Source organism: Rhopalosiphum padi, chromosome 2 (genome assembly GCF_020882245.1).
Source record: "Rhopalosiphum padi isolate XX-2018 chromosome 2, ASM2088224v1, whole genome shotgun sequence".
NCBI classification, from domain to species: domain Eukaryota; kingdom Metazoa; phylum Arthropoda; class Insecta; order Hemiptera; family Aphididae; genus Rhopalosiphum; species Rhopalosiphum padi.
In genome coordinates, this window is record NC_083598.1 from 64,990,245 (window position 1) to 65,008,012 (window position 17,768).

The 17,768-nt window shown below is 33.4% G+C and overlaps 1 protein-coding gene across 1 annotated transcript in view; it reads right to left on the reverse strand.

Annotated features, from left to right (window-relative positions):
* Positions 1 to 342: 342 nt before the first annotated feature.
* The window catches only part of LOC132920302 (ephrin type-A receptor 2-like), a 54,649-nt gene continuing 37,223 nt past the window's right edge, over positions 343 to 17,768 (reverse strand). The window contains exons 2-6 of the mRNA XM_060982575.1: positions 2,928 to 4,865; positions 2,632 to 2,813; positions 2,109 to 2,237; positions 1,915 to 2,026; positions 343 to 1,215 (exon numbers count right to left, since the gene is read on the reverse strand). Of these exons, the coding sequence (XP_060838558.1) occupies positions 947 to 1,215; positions 1,915 to 2,026; positions 2,109 to 2,237; positions 2,632 to 2,813; positions 2,928 to 4,865 (2,630 nt within the window). The 3' untranslated portion in view covers positions 343 to 946. The remainder of the gene's footprint in view (positions 1,216 to 1,914; positions 2,027 to 2,108; positions 2,238 to 2,631; positions 2,814 to 2,927; positions 4,866 to 17,768) is intronic.

A 17,768-nucleotide genomic window follows, 5' to 3' on the forward strand; every position in this document is an offset into this window, starting at 1 on the left:
TACAGAAAAATGAGCTTTTTTAATTATTGTTCTTTGTTTTAGTACTTTCTCTCAAAAATTTAAAATGTCTTTAAATAGCTCAAAGTAGATAAAATATTTTGAAAATTTATCATTTAAAAAAAATGCTATTACTAATTATGTTTGAGTTGTTTGACATAGCAAAACCAATACAATTCTTACTTCGATCAGAATTTGAAATGTAATTTAAAAAAAAAATCTAATTTTGACTATAAATCAAAATTCTGTACTTGAGTACTTCAATAATAAAATTCTCATTATTACAATATTAATTTGAATAACTTGATATTGAAATGAAGCAGATGAAACAAATTAAACAATAAATACACATCAAAGATAGTTATATTTATCATTAAACAAAAAATAATGTTACATTTTAATTTTACTATACATTTACAACTGACATAAAGTATAAACAACTAAATCTAAAATCTATTGATATAAATACTATGTAGTATATTATATACATATATAATATATAATATATATATATATGTTTATTAAGTTACAATCATATTAATTTATATTGCATCAAAAACAAATCAGTTCTTTTCCATTTCACTACTTTTAGGTAAAAAAAAATATATATATCAATATCATATTTAAATAACATTATGGTTTTTAAATAACATACTACAAGTATGTATTTAATCGTGATATTTTCAGTTACGATTAAATGAAAATAAATCATATTCAAACTGACTAAAATAATCATGTGTGTCTACAATATTTTTGTTCTAAGTATAAAACTACTTAAATGCCGTGTAAATCAAAAAGGAATCTAATAAAAACTGTTAAAACATATAACAAATAAAAAAATAATGTAATTTTTTTGTGATTCTTTTGCGAAGAAATCGATAAAAACGTTCCAGCTAGCGAGATCACTTCGGCCTACATATTAATATGCGTACACGATACTATAATATTATTATTGTCTATCCTTGGCGTTACTGTCCGACTCATCGACGAGGCTCTCCAGGTCCACGTAGCTGCCCTCGAATTCTGGGTTTTCCAGGAGTGCGCCTAGCTCTTGTTTCAACTCGGCGAACGTGGGTCGCTTAGACGGGTCGGCCGCCCAACACTTGGTGATCACCCTGAACAATTCGGATCGACAATGCGCTGGTTTGTCAAGTCTATAGCCTTCACGCACACGTCTCATTACTTCGCGTGCACCCATTGTGCAGTAAGGGGTTGAACCTAAAGCGTATCAAAGATGTGAAAATATGTTTATAATAATAGTCTTACGTCACAGATACGTCCCTAAAAATGGTAGTGGCGTTGACAAACGACACAAAAGGGGTCAAAATGGATGTTTTTTGAAAAAAACGCATTAACAGAATTTATAATTTAATGAGCAAACAAATATATATAAAAAAAAATGAGCAAACATTATTTTTATATTGACTATTGAGTATTATATTAAGTAACGTAGTATGAATATAACTCGGGACATAAAATTAATTAGGTAATAAAAATACATTTTTAATTGATTTTTGAGAGTACTCTGATACTCTGAGTTACTTTGATCAAACCTGTTTAAAAATAATTTTCTCATAGATTGATTATTATCATATTAATTTTTATAAAAAAGATTATTTTTTTTGCAATTATAAGTGTGATATTATAACCGATTTAATGAAATTGTCTTACCCAAAATTATTATACAAAATCAATGTAATATTTTATAAATTTAAACATTTAATTTGGTAGTATATCAGACATCTTATCTGTAATTAGTAATAACAATAAAGCCTAAAAGACATTCACATCTATCAATAATTTTTATTTTTAACTAATTTTAAATTATGGAAATCATTTTTTTTTAAATAGTTGTCACCAATAATTTTAAAAAAATATCGTAGTCAGTTAAGCTCACAAGCGTCACTTTTTACTTACCTAGAGTGACAATTTCCCACATTAGTACACCAAAACTCCACACGTCAGTCTTGTATGTGAATATACTATAGTGCAACGACTCCGGAGCCATCCAACGGATAGGCAAAGCACCCTGCAAATGAAAATATTAGTATAAACAATGGTTTTATACAAAACAGTTATAACATTATTCTTAGTAGATTTTGGAGTCATACCTTTGTATGCCTTTGTTCGTAAATCTGGTTAGTGTCGCGAACATTGCGAGACATACCAAAATCGGCTATTTTGCATAATTTATTATGGTCAACCAATACGTTTCTCGCGGCCAAGTCTCTGTGTACTATCTATTATAACAATATCATCAATTAATAATCTTAATGAATATATAAGTAAGCTGAATCAACGGTTTGTAACAAAATGTAATTTATTATTTATTTGATAAAATTTACGTTTTATTAAGCTCAGTTTAGCTCACCAAGAGGTGAGATAATTAATTAGCTTCAGATAACTTATTATGGAATTACACTTACAAATATTTTTAATCGTTTAAGTTAATCTTTAACTATTAATTACATGACATAGTCTTTTAAAATCAAGTATAAATTATACATTATAGATACGTTCCATATTACATCAAATAACAAATTGATAAGGATTTACACCGATTAATACATGCTTTGATTCGATAGGTGTAAACGTTTTGATTTTTATATAAGCGTAAAATAACACATTTCGTACTTTTTTCGAGACTAGAAAATCCATTCCTCGTGCTACGCAATAGGCAAACATGGTTAAATCTCTAGACGTGAGCGAAGCAGTAGAGTCGCTAAAATTAAAATAATGCGATCGTGTCCGTCGGTCTCTGAGGAACGCCAATAGTTTACCGTACATAACGTACTCCATGATCAGTAAATACGGTTCTGCAACAAACACGAAACGATAATAGTATTATAATATCGTGGTTTTCACTTGCAATAGCATGCAGTAAGATAAAATATACGTATTCATAAGATTATATTCTGTGTATTGTATACCTTTCTCCGTACAGCATCCCAGCAACGTGACGACGTTCGGATGCGACCCGAGATGTTGCATAATACTCAGCTCTCTGATCAGATCTTCTCTCTCTCGGGACGCTGCGTCCTCCTTGACCATTTTCACGGCAACCAGCCTGGTTAGGCCCTCGTGTCCGCTAATGTCGTCCGCCTCGGCCTTCCACACTTGGCCAAAATTGCCTTGGCCCAATATGGTCTGGAGCCGCAGCTTTTCCCGGGGGAACTCCCAGTGGCTGTTGCCCGTGGGCACCGGGACGACGGGCGCCTTCTCAGCGTCCCATACGATGTGCTGCGGCACCCTGGGAAGTTTGGTGGTGATTGGCGATGAAGTGATCGTATTGAAGTCTAGCGGGCTGCGATTGTATTCGGACGAATATTCCGAACTGTCGAACACCTTCTTCTTTTTTCGCCGCATAGCCAGCTTGAACGCGAATACAATCACCAACACCAACGGCACGATGGCTAAAAACGTTAAAAAGTAAACGGAAGTGGCTAGTCCATCCGGGTACACCACGCCAACGTCGTGTTCGGTTGAGGGTCTGGTGACGTTGCTGCGCTGTAGCAGCGGCCTCCTCTGGCGGGCTTCGACGGCAGTGTCCACCGCAATTGTGGAGGCGATCGTGGCGGCGACGTCGGTGGCAATATCGTCGACAGGTGCTTCCGACGTACCGTTGTTCAGGTAGATGAAATCTTGCAAGTCGGTGGGCGGCGGCTGAGAGGTGTCGGTGGAAGACCGGTCGCCGGTAGTGGACGCGTCCGACGTTTCTGTTGTGCCGACGACTGGACGATCCGGGGACGACAGATCGGAAGCTGTCGTAACTGTGAGAGTGGTGGCTGTTGTTGATACGGTGGTGGTGGAAGCAGTGGTGGATGCTATGGACGCAATTCCAGCCAAAGTCGTGCCGTTCAACCGTCTCTGGTTGACTTTGGTGATCTCCAAGTATTCGGGCAGCGAAATGTTTCGGTACCGGTTTCGGAGGTATTTCGGGTACGCCGACACGGCGATCGCAGGTTCCGAACTCGTCGTAGTCGGCCCGAAATTGTACGCGCCGGTCGCGTCGCTGCCACTGTTGGTATACAGACGGTGATTCTCGATGGGATGTTGATCGGGCTCGGCAGTAGAGTCGTTTCTTTTCTGCGGGCTACCCTTCACCGACACGGACGTGACAACGGTCGACAATATCCTCGTGGTCCTGACGTCCGATTCCGGCAAGCACCGCACGTCTCTTCGAGCTCGCGATTTGTTGTTCCGTCTGGTGAATCTAGGATACAGGCACTCCGCTGCCGCTGCCGACGCAGCCGAGTTCTCCGTGGGTCGCCTGGTCGTTGCCGCAGTACTATGGTTGCGGTTATGTGGAGGTGGTGGTAGCGCTCTGGTTCGGGGCGTGGCGTCCAGCACTTGCTGGACGACCACCGGCAACCTGAGCGACGTTCTAGTCTCTGAGTCAGATGGCGTGCCGAGTCCGTCTACGGTGGATTGTGGGGACGACGGCTGCGGTGGGCCTCTGATCTTTTTGCCGAAGTCGTAGTACGGGTCTTCTTGCAGGGACGACACGGCCGCTGTTCGAAGTGCCCTGGCTGTGCTCGACGACGGTACTAATAACCTCCTACGGGTCTTGATTCGGTCCGGTCTCTTGGACGTGGCGTTTCGCACTTCCGATCCTTGGGCCTCGGGTTCATCCCACGTCCGTTTGTGTTTGATCTTCTTCTTAACCCGGGGCATCGACGTCTCGTCGGTGTCCGGCAGCGTGTCCAGCGAAACCAATCCGGTTCCTCCTCGGCGAAGTGTTGGCATCGGTGTTCTCCTGAGAGCGCCGACCACCGGCTTAGAGGTTGCGTTGCGCTGCCGTCGATAGTCGGTCGTGGTTCGCCCATCGTCAGCCGGCATGCTGGTAGGAATCACCACCATCAAATCATCTGAAAAACCAATTAAATATTTGAAAAAACAGTTTTGTATCCGCTGTAGTATAATATTATCATATATTTTAATTATTGCTGTATTTGTCTATAGAGCGCAGTCCTTTATATAGATTATGAATTGGTTACGATATTCGCCATGAATCATCACATAACTGTTACGATCTACTAATAAACATAATAATATAGATATTATAAAGTGTTTCTTTTATTCGTTAATTCAAATACTGGAATTAATGTAAAATACAGTTTTGTCGGAAAATCGAAAATACGAGTATTACTATAGTAGTAGGTGTTTTAGTAATATAATGAAGACATTAAAACACATTTTAAAACTAATATAGCTGTTCAAAATAAAATTTTTGAATCATTCGAAATAAATTACTCGTTAAACGCGATGATACTAATATATACATTACAATATTTGCATGTGCCCCTATTCTCTAGTTTTCTATATACTTACAACTCACGTATTTTATAATGTGTGTGACAAAAATAACTAGCATTTAAACATAAAAATAATTAAACATCCGTACGCGTGAGAAAAAAATTCTAATGGTTTGTAAATCGTTAAATTAGTTATAGACCATAGTAAGTAGCAGGCAGGCGACGGCCGGGGTGCTGTGTTTTGTATGGCCCTGAACAACATTTTTTAGTTATGGTCGTTTTCGATGCCATCGTTTCAATCAATCATCAATATAATTTTATTTTTTATGTGTTTGGTCTATGGAAATAAATTTAAAATACACAGACGCGGGAGTCATTAAACCTGGTACAAGCCCTATTCAAATGTCTCATCATCTATACGAGCTTCCGTAGCCGTCACTGCTAGTAATCGTGTTGAAAAGCAATTAACCGAGGAACTTCAACAATTTGAACAATTTTAATGTACATAAGGTGAATGCATAACGTATAGGTCAAATGAAACCGTATTAGTTGGTCAACTGTGATGATAACAGGTCTGTGACGCTTTGCGTAAATCGAGACTGGGTGCGACCGGTTTATGCCTCATATAACACTTTCTCCCGCGATCTGTTTTTTCTTATTATTATTAATAATATACTATTATTATACATACGGATATAGAAAGTATACAAAACTTTACACCCATCGGTTCTTTAAAAAAAATGTATGACTGGTTGTAATCTTCTTTTCAGGTCAAAATAGTGAATACACGAACAAAAAAAAAAACCGGAATTTTATGACAAGAAAACTTTATATATACGTATAATGCTTATAAATATATATACTTAAATCGGAGTAACGCCACGAAGACGCCAAATGCTGTCAAGAATCGAATATTTTAACGACTTGGTATATGTGAGTAAATTTCAATTTTAACGATTTCCTTCTTGTCATTTTTTTTTAATTGCCTGTCCTGTGAGTTGTGAGTACACCGAACAACTACTACCACATATACACTACGAATACAATCAGTTTCATGATGTCGTGCGTCGCGTTGCATATAGTATTAAACTGTCTATATAGGTGCACTATTGGAATTGGATAAATATTGCGACAAAAAGAAATTGTCGTCTGGATTCAGATGTCAATGGTTTCGCACAATTGTTGTTATTGCACGTTTTAATGCACTCAAATCCAATTGCATAATTTCAAATTATATTTGTTTTTTTTTTAAAAAATCGTCAGATAACCGGATATCGATAATAGTTCACGAGTTGGGTGCACACGAGTAACAATAGGTTTAACTTCATTTCTTTAGTTATTTTTCTTTCCATAAAAATTATGCAAGATAAACACGCGTTTAATGATTTGCGCATTTATACTATAGACGGCACGGAGATACCTATATTTATAAAGAATGACATGCGAAATAACGTTACACAAAGTTGTAAATTGTTCATCATGTATGCTATAATTTTAAAACACATATTAAGTTTTATACAATACATTAAAATATATTCAAAAATTGTGCAACAATGAATTGTATCTTTTTTACTACAATTTGAAAGTAAACATTAGAGTTGTGTAAATATCAACTCCAAAAAGGGATGCAGGACGCTATAACAAACAGAAATAGAATACTTAGAAAGTTTTGGTAGTAATAAATTAGTGAACGCTATCATAGTAACTACATATATAATATATTATATATCATAAAGACGTCATGCAAAATTAATGAACATACAAAATATACAATACATAAATATTTACTATATACATATAAAAATTGAGTAAGACAGAAACAAGACGGCGTCAATAGCTCTATATTACTGTTTATCTGCACTCTATTATGTAATAAAATTATAAGCCTAATATATAATATATAAATCATTACTTATATAAGAACCATAAGGCTAATTTAAGTTGTATTACTGTACATAAATAATATACATTTAACTTAATCATAGAAGTTGTGTCGAATAATATTTTATATAAGAGAATATTCATTAAATCTGAAATTTTTTTAACAACGCTTACCAAGTTCCATAAAATCCAGTTTATACGTTTTAAGAGCTGTTTTTTTTTATTATTATGCTATATAAAAGTATGTTAAAATGTTAAATTGCCTTTTTTTCGATATTTAAATTCGTAATAATATTTGATTTAAAGTGGAATAACACATTGCAATCAGGCTATTTATTGAACTAAATTCAAAATAAGTATTTAATTGATTTTGAAGTGTATGACTAAACATAAATTAGTTTATACTTTCAACATTGTCTATTTACTTTGCTTAAATTATTTTTTAATATAACATTTTGGTAGGTATAGATTGATCGATTTGAAACGCTCTAGATTAATGTCCTTGAATACACCGAATCGAAAAATACATATAGCATTATAATATAGTCATGTATAAATAATAAATAATTAATAAATTAATTTACATAAAAACATATATTTGATGACAAAAAAATGTATAAAAGTCGTGACTGCCAATAACATTAATATAAATAAATTTCATTAAGCTATATTCTAACAAGAAATCAGTACATCATTGTATTGCTCGCTCCGCTTTGATTAAACTGAATACGAACAAGTTACAGAACTGGACATTGGGCACTCGTCTCGCTTCACTCAACTCGGTGAAGGTCAATATTTTGTTAATTTAAATTTTAAAGCCACTAAAAGTAATTATAACATTCATATAAAAAATTTCAAGAAGATTTCGATTAATTTTATAATGTTCATGATTTAATTTTAAAGGTTGTTTACATTTTTATTTTCAGACAATATAAAAAATCACACAATATTATTATAAAAACTACAATTCCTATTTAAATTTCAAAAAATTTAAGTAGAGAAAATTTTTAATCAAAGTTACCAAAAAAAGTGTTTTCAGAATATTATAAAACAAAATATCTGTATCACTCAAATCAGAATTATAAAATTATAACGATTATATTTATAGGTAGAAAGTACTATATAGAAGACACTATAAGTAGCAGTAATATAATAATAATTCCCAAACATTTGGGAACGTATTTTCTATACTAATTTCTAATGAATCATAATTCACAGTTGATATATTTTTAATGTCTTCGTTATTTAATGTACTTTTCATTAGAATACATCGTTTAAATTCCAATCTTTTTGTTTAGTCTGATAAAACTATACCATTTTTATAGTACATACAACACACTTTTTAGTTGTCACACGCGACTGTCATTTTTCGACGATTTTGCAATTCATTTTCTCTTATCGGTTCTTACGATAGTAATCGCCATTGAATAATAATTCGTCTGGTGAATTTGAGTGCCACCGTCACTGTATTGTATAGTCTCCGTTAACAATCAATTTGTCCGATCGATACGACTGTTGTGCTAAGTATACTGATATATATAATATATATATATATATATATATACCTAGTCTGTTATGGAGCTACGCCGACCTTGTTTTACGAATAATTTAATTCGATCGATCGAAAAACCACCGTACGGTGGACGTTGACGACTCGATACATAATTCTATTAATATTTCTCAATCACTAGATTATTGATCCAATTTGTTTTCTCCTGTTTGTTTTTCTTAAATCTAGGGTGTATACGGACACACGCAAGCCAGCAATTGATGAATGATGGTATATTTTAGAAATTATTATGTCGCTATAACGTTAATATTTTCTATATCTATGTATAAAAAGTAAAATATATAGGCACCGTAATATTTTTAAAGTGGTAACTAATAATAATAATAACAACTATATTAATAAACACATAACATTTCCAATTATTTACCATAATTATATAATATATAAACGAACGAGAGATTATTATTTATTGCGGATATTATACGTTGTTCAATACAATCGCGTTTCGGTAAACAGTTCAACCACAGTAGGTAGTATACATATAACATATTAAACGGTCTACCTATAAAATAATAATAATAATATATGCACCAGCCACCAACTATCAGTGTATTTATTTGTATGATATCTGCGAGCGGAATCAAATAATTATCGTCGGTACTTCAAGGTAGAACGGTATTATAAATATAATGCCATACATATAAAGAAGAAGTATGTACCTATATATAATGCCTATATATTATTCTAAAATATACCGATGACCACCATCGAGTTGTCGAAAAATATTAACATGTTGAACATTTTTGTTTTTTTTCTTCATTTATGTCAATTAAATTATTTTTGCGTGTATAGTTATATGATAATATTTACAATTATTAGAATACTTATAAGCTTCACTTAAGACGATAAAATATAATCATAAATATTTTTATAATAAGTATAGGTAGTATTTTAAACCCAAATATAGTTTTATTTTTATTTTACAAATACATAGGTATGTTTAAAAACGAGTAGAAGTAACACCTAAACACAGTCTATAGTTTATATCCAACAACTCATAATAATATGCAAATAATATATAATAGAAAGAATGTAACATACTATTATACTAACATGGGTGGTATTCTCGGTTAAGAGTGTTAAGACGTATAACTATTAAAACGCACGGAAAATAAACAAACATTTTACGGTGATAAATGATAATAATAATAATTCTATATATTATATACAGCACAAATATTCTTTACACTTCCGTTGAACATAAAATATTTACACCAACATCGTTGACTGTTTATAAATAAAAGAACCATAATAATGACTACCGCTAATTTTAAAACACATGCCTGTAAGCACCATATAGTTAACAAGTAATATGCGTTTAATCGTTTAATGTATAGTACACCTCCAAATTACAAGTGCACGACAATTATTAAAAAAAACACTCGTCCGATAAAAAAGGTTTATTGGTAGGTTTTTATAACAAAGAAGAAACCTAGGAAAAAAAATAACACTAATAAAACAAAACGAGATAAATTCATTTCACGTCCGAGTCTGCCGCACGTGTTTGTTTTTAAACGAGTCGTAGGAAAAATAGGTACAGGGTGTAACGAAATAAATATCAGTTTCAAAATGATTTACTATGAAAACTATAAATCTGAAAACATTTTTGATTAATTTGTACTTTTATTCCTCCTAATCGTTGTCTAAAGTTATTCCTCTACGAGTAACTGTCTTAATATTCAACTGATACTCCAGTTCATCCTAAATTCTCTCAAACGTAATATATCAGGTGACAAAAAATGCAGCAATGATCTTTGTTTTTAACTCTAGCCTTTTACATATCCCCGAAAATATAAGTCACACCAAGTAACGTCAGGTGGGGATGAGGCCAGTGTTGTAACAAAAAATCGTTATGTATGAAAGGCATTCTTATGACACCACAGCACCGGTTAATAATTAAACCGTATCACGCGTCTGCAGCGGTTAGTTCAGGCGTTTCGACGACGGTCGGATTTTACGCGTCGAAACCGACGTCAATTTAGGTTCGAGGATCACCATTAAGTTTTAACTTTTAAGTAACGAAACGGCATTTCACGTGAGCGTGGGAAAAGTCAACGGTGGTAATTTAAACATTTAGTGCAGTTATAAAAAGTCGATGGCTGCAGCATTTATAACTGTCATCGCCGATTATGGATATACTACCTACCTCTTACTCATGTTGGGGGAGGGGGGTTTGAGATGAACTAGAATATTGGTTGGATATCGTGAGGGTTACTCGCGTAGTGGGTACCTACAGCGGACATACACGGCTCGAGGCGATGTGCGGGGAAAAATATCGGCAAAAGTTATCATCATCGTGATGGTCGGATTTAAAGTTATGGCCATATATTTGAATAAGACTCTTTAAAAACTCCGATAAATACACGCGCAATTTGTTACATCCTGTATGTGATAGATGCGGAGAAAAAAACCGCTCTCCGTAGAACTCGGCTTGGCCGCGTCCGAAAACACGCCACATCACTCTCTCTCTCGTTCGCTGGTATGGCGCACGCATAACGACGCGTATTATATCAGATACACCTGTACACTGCAACCGCGGCGTGTATGAATAATGTGGCAGTAGGTAGAGAGGTAGTCGTCCTCGCCGCCGCGCGTATCCATAATATAATATAATAATAATATATAATACCCACTACGGCGCGGTATATCGAAACGGCCCCGTCCCGGCTGAGGATTACGACACGCGGCCCGGTGAAATAGCCGGTTAATCGATTTAGTGATATAGTCGCCGCCGCCGCCGTTCGCCGAAGTGCGTATTATTATATCTGCAGCGGCACACAGGTGAACGACCATCGTGTAGTAGTCGTCGTCATCGTCGTCGTCGTCGTGATGACCGGCGACTGTTGGCAGGAGAAAGGTCTCTGGTTTGTCAACTAATATAATAATATCACGTCTATACGTGTGCACGCGTGCGTGTGGGGGAAACGGGTAAATGCGGAGAAAATCTTTTTTATTTACGTCGATTCTCACGCGGGACTTTTTTTGTTTCTCGCAAAAATTTATAAGTAATTCAATTATTATTTTCGGAGAAATTAAACTCGTAGATATACGCGTATAAGTCTTGTTATTGTTTTCTAATTGCTAGAATTCGGTTCCCGGGCAAAACGTGCAGAACCACGTTGGCTTACGACCGACTGCGTATATGATTATCATTCGTATATCGTCATTACGATACATATTATTATTATATGTATCGCACTGAAATCGTCGACATGATATTAATATTATGATACTTACGTTTTGTACAAGTTTTCTTTTTCTAGGTAAATAAATACGTCTTATTAGTTATTAGTTATTACAAAACATTCTAGGAACGCATCCACTTTGGTTGCTATATTATGCGTCGCAATGCTCAAAAACCTTGAATTTTAATTCCAGACTAATGATGTTGTTCGTTTAATACATCTGCAGCTATCACTGTATCACTCACGACTATTTAAAATAAATTGATTTTACACTCTAAAATGCTACTAGGCATTTATGCACTTTGTTTGAAATGTATTATTGTGGAACACGGGTAACTGTGTTAGATGTCGAAAAGCAATATTACTTTGTCAGACATTAAATTCGAGTATAATTATAGTAAGTATAGTTACACAGACATTATAACAATATTAACACGGCAATTTCAGTAACGATGCCCACACACAACAACACACTGTACACGCCATCATACAGCGAAAGTCTCAACTCCGAAATAATATATTGTATTTGATGATGACTACCGGAAATATAATCAGCAGAAGAGAATGACTGCATAGAATTAATTGTCGGTGTAAACTCGCACATTAGCGTCGTAATAACGGTGAGACATTACGTAAATTCAAAATATAACGGACGACTGCGTGAAATACGCGATCCGTTATTGCTATACAAGTACCCAAGAAAAAAATTGAAATTATAAAGTCTTGTGTACCTGCAGCAGCTACGGTAGATCATGCGCAACACTGCGATTTATTAGATTAGCGTCGGGTTGTTGTCTCAGGCTAGGTATATATGGCATCGATATACGCGTGATTGTCGTCTGATTCTATAGTGTGCGTGTACGATACAATAACAACAATAAACCGATGTGTAGGTATAATATGAACAACGTAAGAATTATCTATGCACAGAAGGTATACAGCAGATGCATATTATGTATATTGTACACATATATTATATACCTACATCACATTATTGTCTACCCGACAATAGATCGATTGATTAATATTTGGTTTCACGCGCTTCAATAATATACTGTAGGTGTGATGTAAGCATTGTTAGTTGTTACCGTATTATCGAGTAATGGGTAATGGGTCCCCATACCTCGTCACCGTATCATAATTTATGTTTTCAATCAATGAACAATGCATCACATCCACATGAATATAAATAATAATACAAACACATTATGACTATAACCAGCAAACGATATTATAATATTATACCTACCTAACTTATTATTTGAATGATAATTAACGACGACCAAAACAAAGATATAGGTGCGCGTACAGGACATGATGTACACGATTTACCTACCGTATTATAACATATATGACTGGGCCTGCGGATAAACAAATTTCTTCCGGCTTATTATAATTAAAGTTGAATAAAATTGAATAAAATATATTTTATCTACATTGTGATGAGTCGTTATAACAGTATAATATATAAATATAGTAACACTGTATATATAATATGATATTGGTACACGGTTAGTTGTTCGTATTTGGTAATATTATACGTACTAACGTACTATAAGAATAATAAGTTAGGTACGAATTTACTATATGATTCTTCCTGTGCTATACACTATACAGTCTATACATAACATATGATAAATCAGCTATCATCGAGTACGTTGACTTTATATTATATGTTATGACTTGCAACTGCACCTTTAAACTGCGGGAAACACGGTTACGGAGTAAGCTGCAAATTGGTCAATCATACTAATCATATAATATAAAAAAAAATTCGATTTTGCGTTTGTGCAACTCCGTGCTAAAATTGGATATAATAATATATTTGCATAAATAGTATATACATATTATATACTACCATATGTACGCACCAGCTATTAGATAAATATACATGCATAATGTAGGTATACAAAGTATATACCCGTATTGTATAGTTTTATGTTAGATTCGGCAAATTATCGAGCCAACAATTTTTTTTCCCGTGAACGTGACTTACAACGATAAAAGGAAAACCCCAACTAATGATTGAAACACTAAATTAAAACCACAAAAATTGTTGAAACTCCTTCATAATACCATTACCCAATTATCAGTATAGTCACGCGCAAAGGTAATCAATAATAATTTTATCATTAATATTGCCAACAAGTAAAAACCAACAGGCAACAATAACATATAGGTACTAACATATTATACATTCATTTGTATACTTCCTTGGTTATACCTGACTGTTTTATAACATAACTAATCATGTAATAATAAATGAATATTTAATCGTTTTATGTCATTACTATGATTCGAAATTTCAATATTTTAGTTGTGAATGAATACGTTATTTTATAACCGGTTATAAAGTATATTATAACTAGTTTAAATATGTAATAACTAATAAGTAGTAAAACACTCTAAACATATCATAAACTAAGCTAATTAAAGTAAAAGTAATAGTATGATGCGTAGCACTCGTAATATGTATTCATCATATAACCAAACTTTGATAAAAAAAAATTAAATAAAAATAAATACTACCTATACTTATATTAAAATCAAATCATTATAAAATTAATAAAATACCAATTTATAAATAAATAGCATGCATGGTAAAAGACGTACCGATGAATTTGACAGACTCAATGATAATCAAGTGTCTATATAGGTACATTGACGCAATACTACTAATAATAAGAGTAAGAAATGCAATAAAAATTGAAATATCGATTAGGAGATTACGGCACTCCGCGGTGTAATCGGTTGAATAATAATATTCTATAAAAGAGGGGGAGTAATAACCGAAACCGTGTCGATGGACTGACGTAGAAAATAACAAAATCGTCCTTTACAATACATGCAATGCCGATAATATGATACATATACTATGTATAGTGTATACCTACTCGTGTAGTAATAGACTAATAGAGAATATAACATTAACCTGTACCGGCTGTACCTATGTGATACTTAGATCGGTTCAGAGGGGAAGAGGAGGTTACTGGGTCAAAATTGACCACAGACTCCCGATTACCAATTAATCAAGGGGTCCTATACGCTTTAAGGCGATTAAAGCCTGCAAAAACATTTCTCCTTATCTAATCAAAAATCCTCAATCCGTCACAATTTTAACATTCGTACGGGGTGCATAAATTTAAAAAATATATAAAAATAACACTATATTGTTTATATAATATTATATGTTTATATGAGATATTATAAATGGAGCATTATGAATTGCAAAGATAAAAGATTTCACATATTATCATCAAGTAAAAATATCTAAGATTTCTGATATTCTCTCTATATAATATATATAATGCTGAAGGCATTAGGTATTTTAGTCATTCAAAGCTGATGTTAAACAACTAAAATATTATTGGGGTAATCTGTTTAGTAAAGCCAAAATAAACTCTACAAACCACCAAGTTTTAAAAACTAAATTAATTCAAAAATTAACAAAAAATCATGATGATTCATTAATAATCATTAGGTATTTAATAATACAAAAAATCACGAGCAAAAATTTCAATTCTAATTTTTTTTACTTAATTTGACAAAAAAAGACTTATTACCTGAATAAAGGTAACAATAATAAGAGCTACCGAGTACCGGAAGCACATTTTTGTAAAAAGTGTGTATACAGATTTGAAATCCTGAAATAAAATATTTATAAAAAAATAAGGGTCCGCTTGCATGATTCTGCAGCTTCGGGCCACTAAATATTTCTGGACAGGCCTGCGTATACCTATATTATTACGTACCCGACCAATTATCATTCTCTACGTGCGTGATATGTGTAAAGTATGTACCTATATAGTAGATAATATATGTAGGTATACTCATCATCATCATTATCCAACACGACGCGGACGCGGAAACCTTTGACGTTCTATAGTCGCGTGTATACGCGCATATGCGTTGCCATAGGTATATATCCGTTTGAGGTTAGAAAGCAAAACTACAATAATATATTATGTTATAATATTATAATATACTCTCTGCACTACAGTACTATGTATACTCGCGGTATAATACACATAATTGTGCAGCTTACGTCCATTGTGTACCAATACATATTATTTTTTTATACTCAATAGTGTTGGTGTGGTGTTGAGGGGGGTTTGTGCAATCGGCACAGGATGTACACGAATGACGCAATGAGTAACCGTGACAGGTCGCGAATTCGCCGGATTGATAAACATCGAAAACTCCGGTCGCGCGCCGGCGGCGAATAATCCGCCGTGAAGATGTTACTTGTGACTGACCGCGGGGGCAGGCAGCAAGCCCGTGGGTGTTGTTTGGAAATCGTTCCGTTTCGACACGTGACCGGTTTTTTCGGGCATCATCGGTGAGACCGGCTGGTGGTTATTATATTATATGCCTATATAGTTAATATTATTCTAATCATTTATACTTATACCATACCATGCCTACCTACGTAGAAATATTATAATATCGTATTACTGCACACTGCAGCTTAAGTATACGTCATGAGTATTATACAGATATTTTTACAATAATTTTGCTTCTTATAAATCCCAAAATATTGTTTATTGATGTCAGTCATCGTTCAATAGTATTTTTTTGTTTACAAAAATAATGTACTAATAATTACATTAATCGCTATAATAATTACACGCCAATAGGACAACGAAAAGATGTATGGTTTACGAATAACATACGATGAGCATTCATATTTCATATATTATATATTATAATTATATAATGTATATTTACGTAAACTTACTTATATTTAAGAAATTATAAGATATTTTGTTACATATTATGTATTAATAATTATAATTTTCTTTTATTAAAGTCATTTCATTTGACGAAAGAAGACATCCTCGGGCCTTGGCCCTCTCTTAGTCCATTTACATGCAATAACAATAAAATGTGCGCTTACGTATAATATAATTTTTATGACAATAATAATATATATAATACTAATCAATATAACTCTTTTATATTTCTAATTTCTATTGTTAACAAATAATAGATATAAGATAACTTTGTAAGTTTTATGTTTAGGTAGCGCTATCAAATGGTGATTACTTCCGTCAAACGATTCATAAACATAAATTATTATTCTTACAGTAAATTCGCTTATGATGATTTCGACAAGTATAAATTATAAAATGTTGTAGAAATAAAAAAAAACGTTACATTTATTACATGTAGGTAATATTTTTTAATTTGAAATGTAAAATCTGAGGACGTTTAAGAAACAAGTGGTTGGATGTGGTTGAAAAGGACTAGGAAAGAGTTTAAAAAGTGAGCAATCGAAGATATTATATAATTTGAGATCGGGAAAAATGCCAAGTGTGGTGGTAAAAACTCTCACACAGTTATAAAAGCTAGAAAAACAAAAATAAGAATATGAAATTTTAATTTGTACATTGTAAATTCACGTAATTGAGAACACATTCCTGTATAACATATAAACATAAAATAAATAAATAACTATATTATTTATTATTATAATATTATGTGGCTGAATAGCGGGAGACTTCAACGCCCGCTCCTAATTTTGATTTGTCGCTATTTATTCTGACCACCTGTGTTTTTAAAAAACAACGTAGTATCTACGAATAGTCGACGAAGAATACCCGAGAGACAATAAATCTGTCGTAAGATGATATTTATTTATTTATTATATTTTTTTATTTTTGGCACCTTCAAACCTGGTGGCTCTTGATGCGGCGTACGGTTTTATGTAAACTGTATTATATATATACAATAATATATATAATTATGTCTACTGTACCTACTTATCGAGTCTATTCGTTGTAAACGAAAATGTAAATGGTTCGTTACACTTTAATTAAATAAAACTAATTAACCTATTATCTATACCGTTTATATGTAGGTATACTATTTAATATTTAT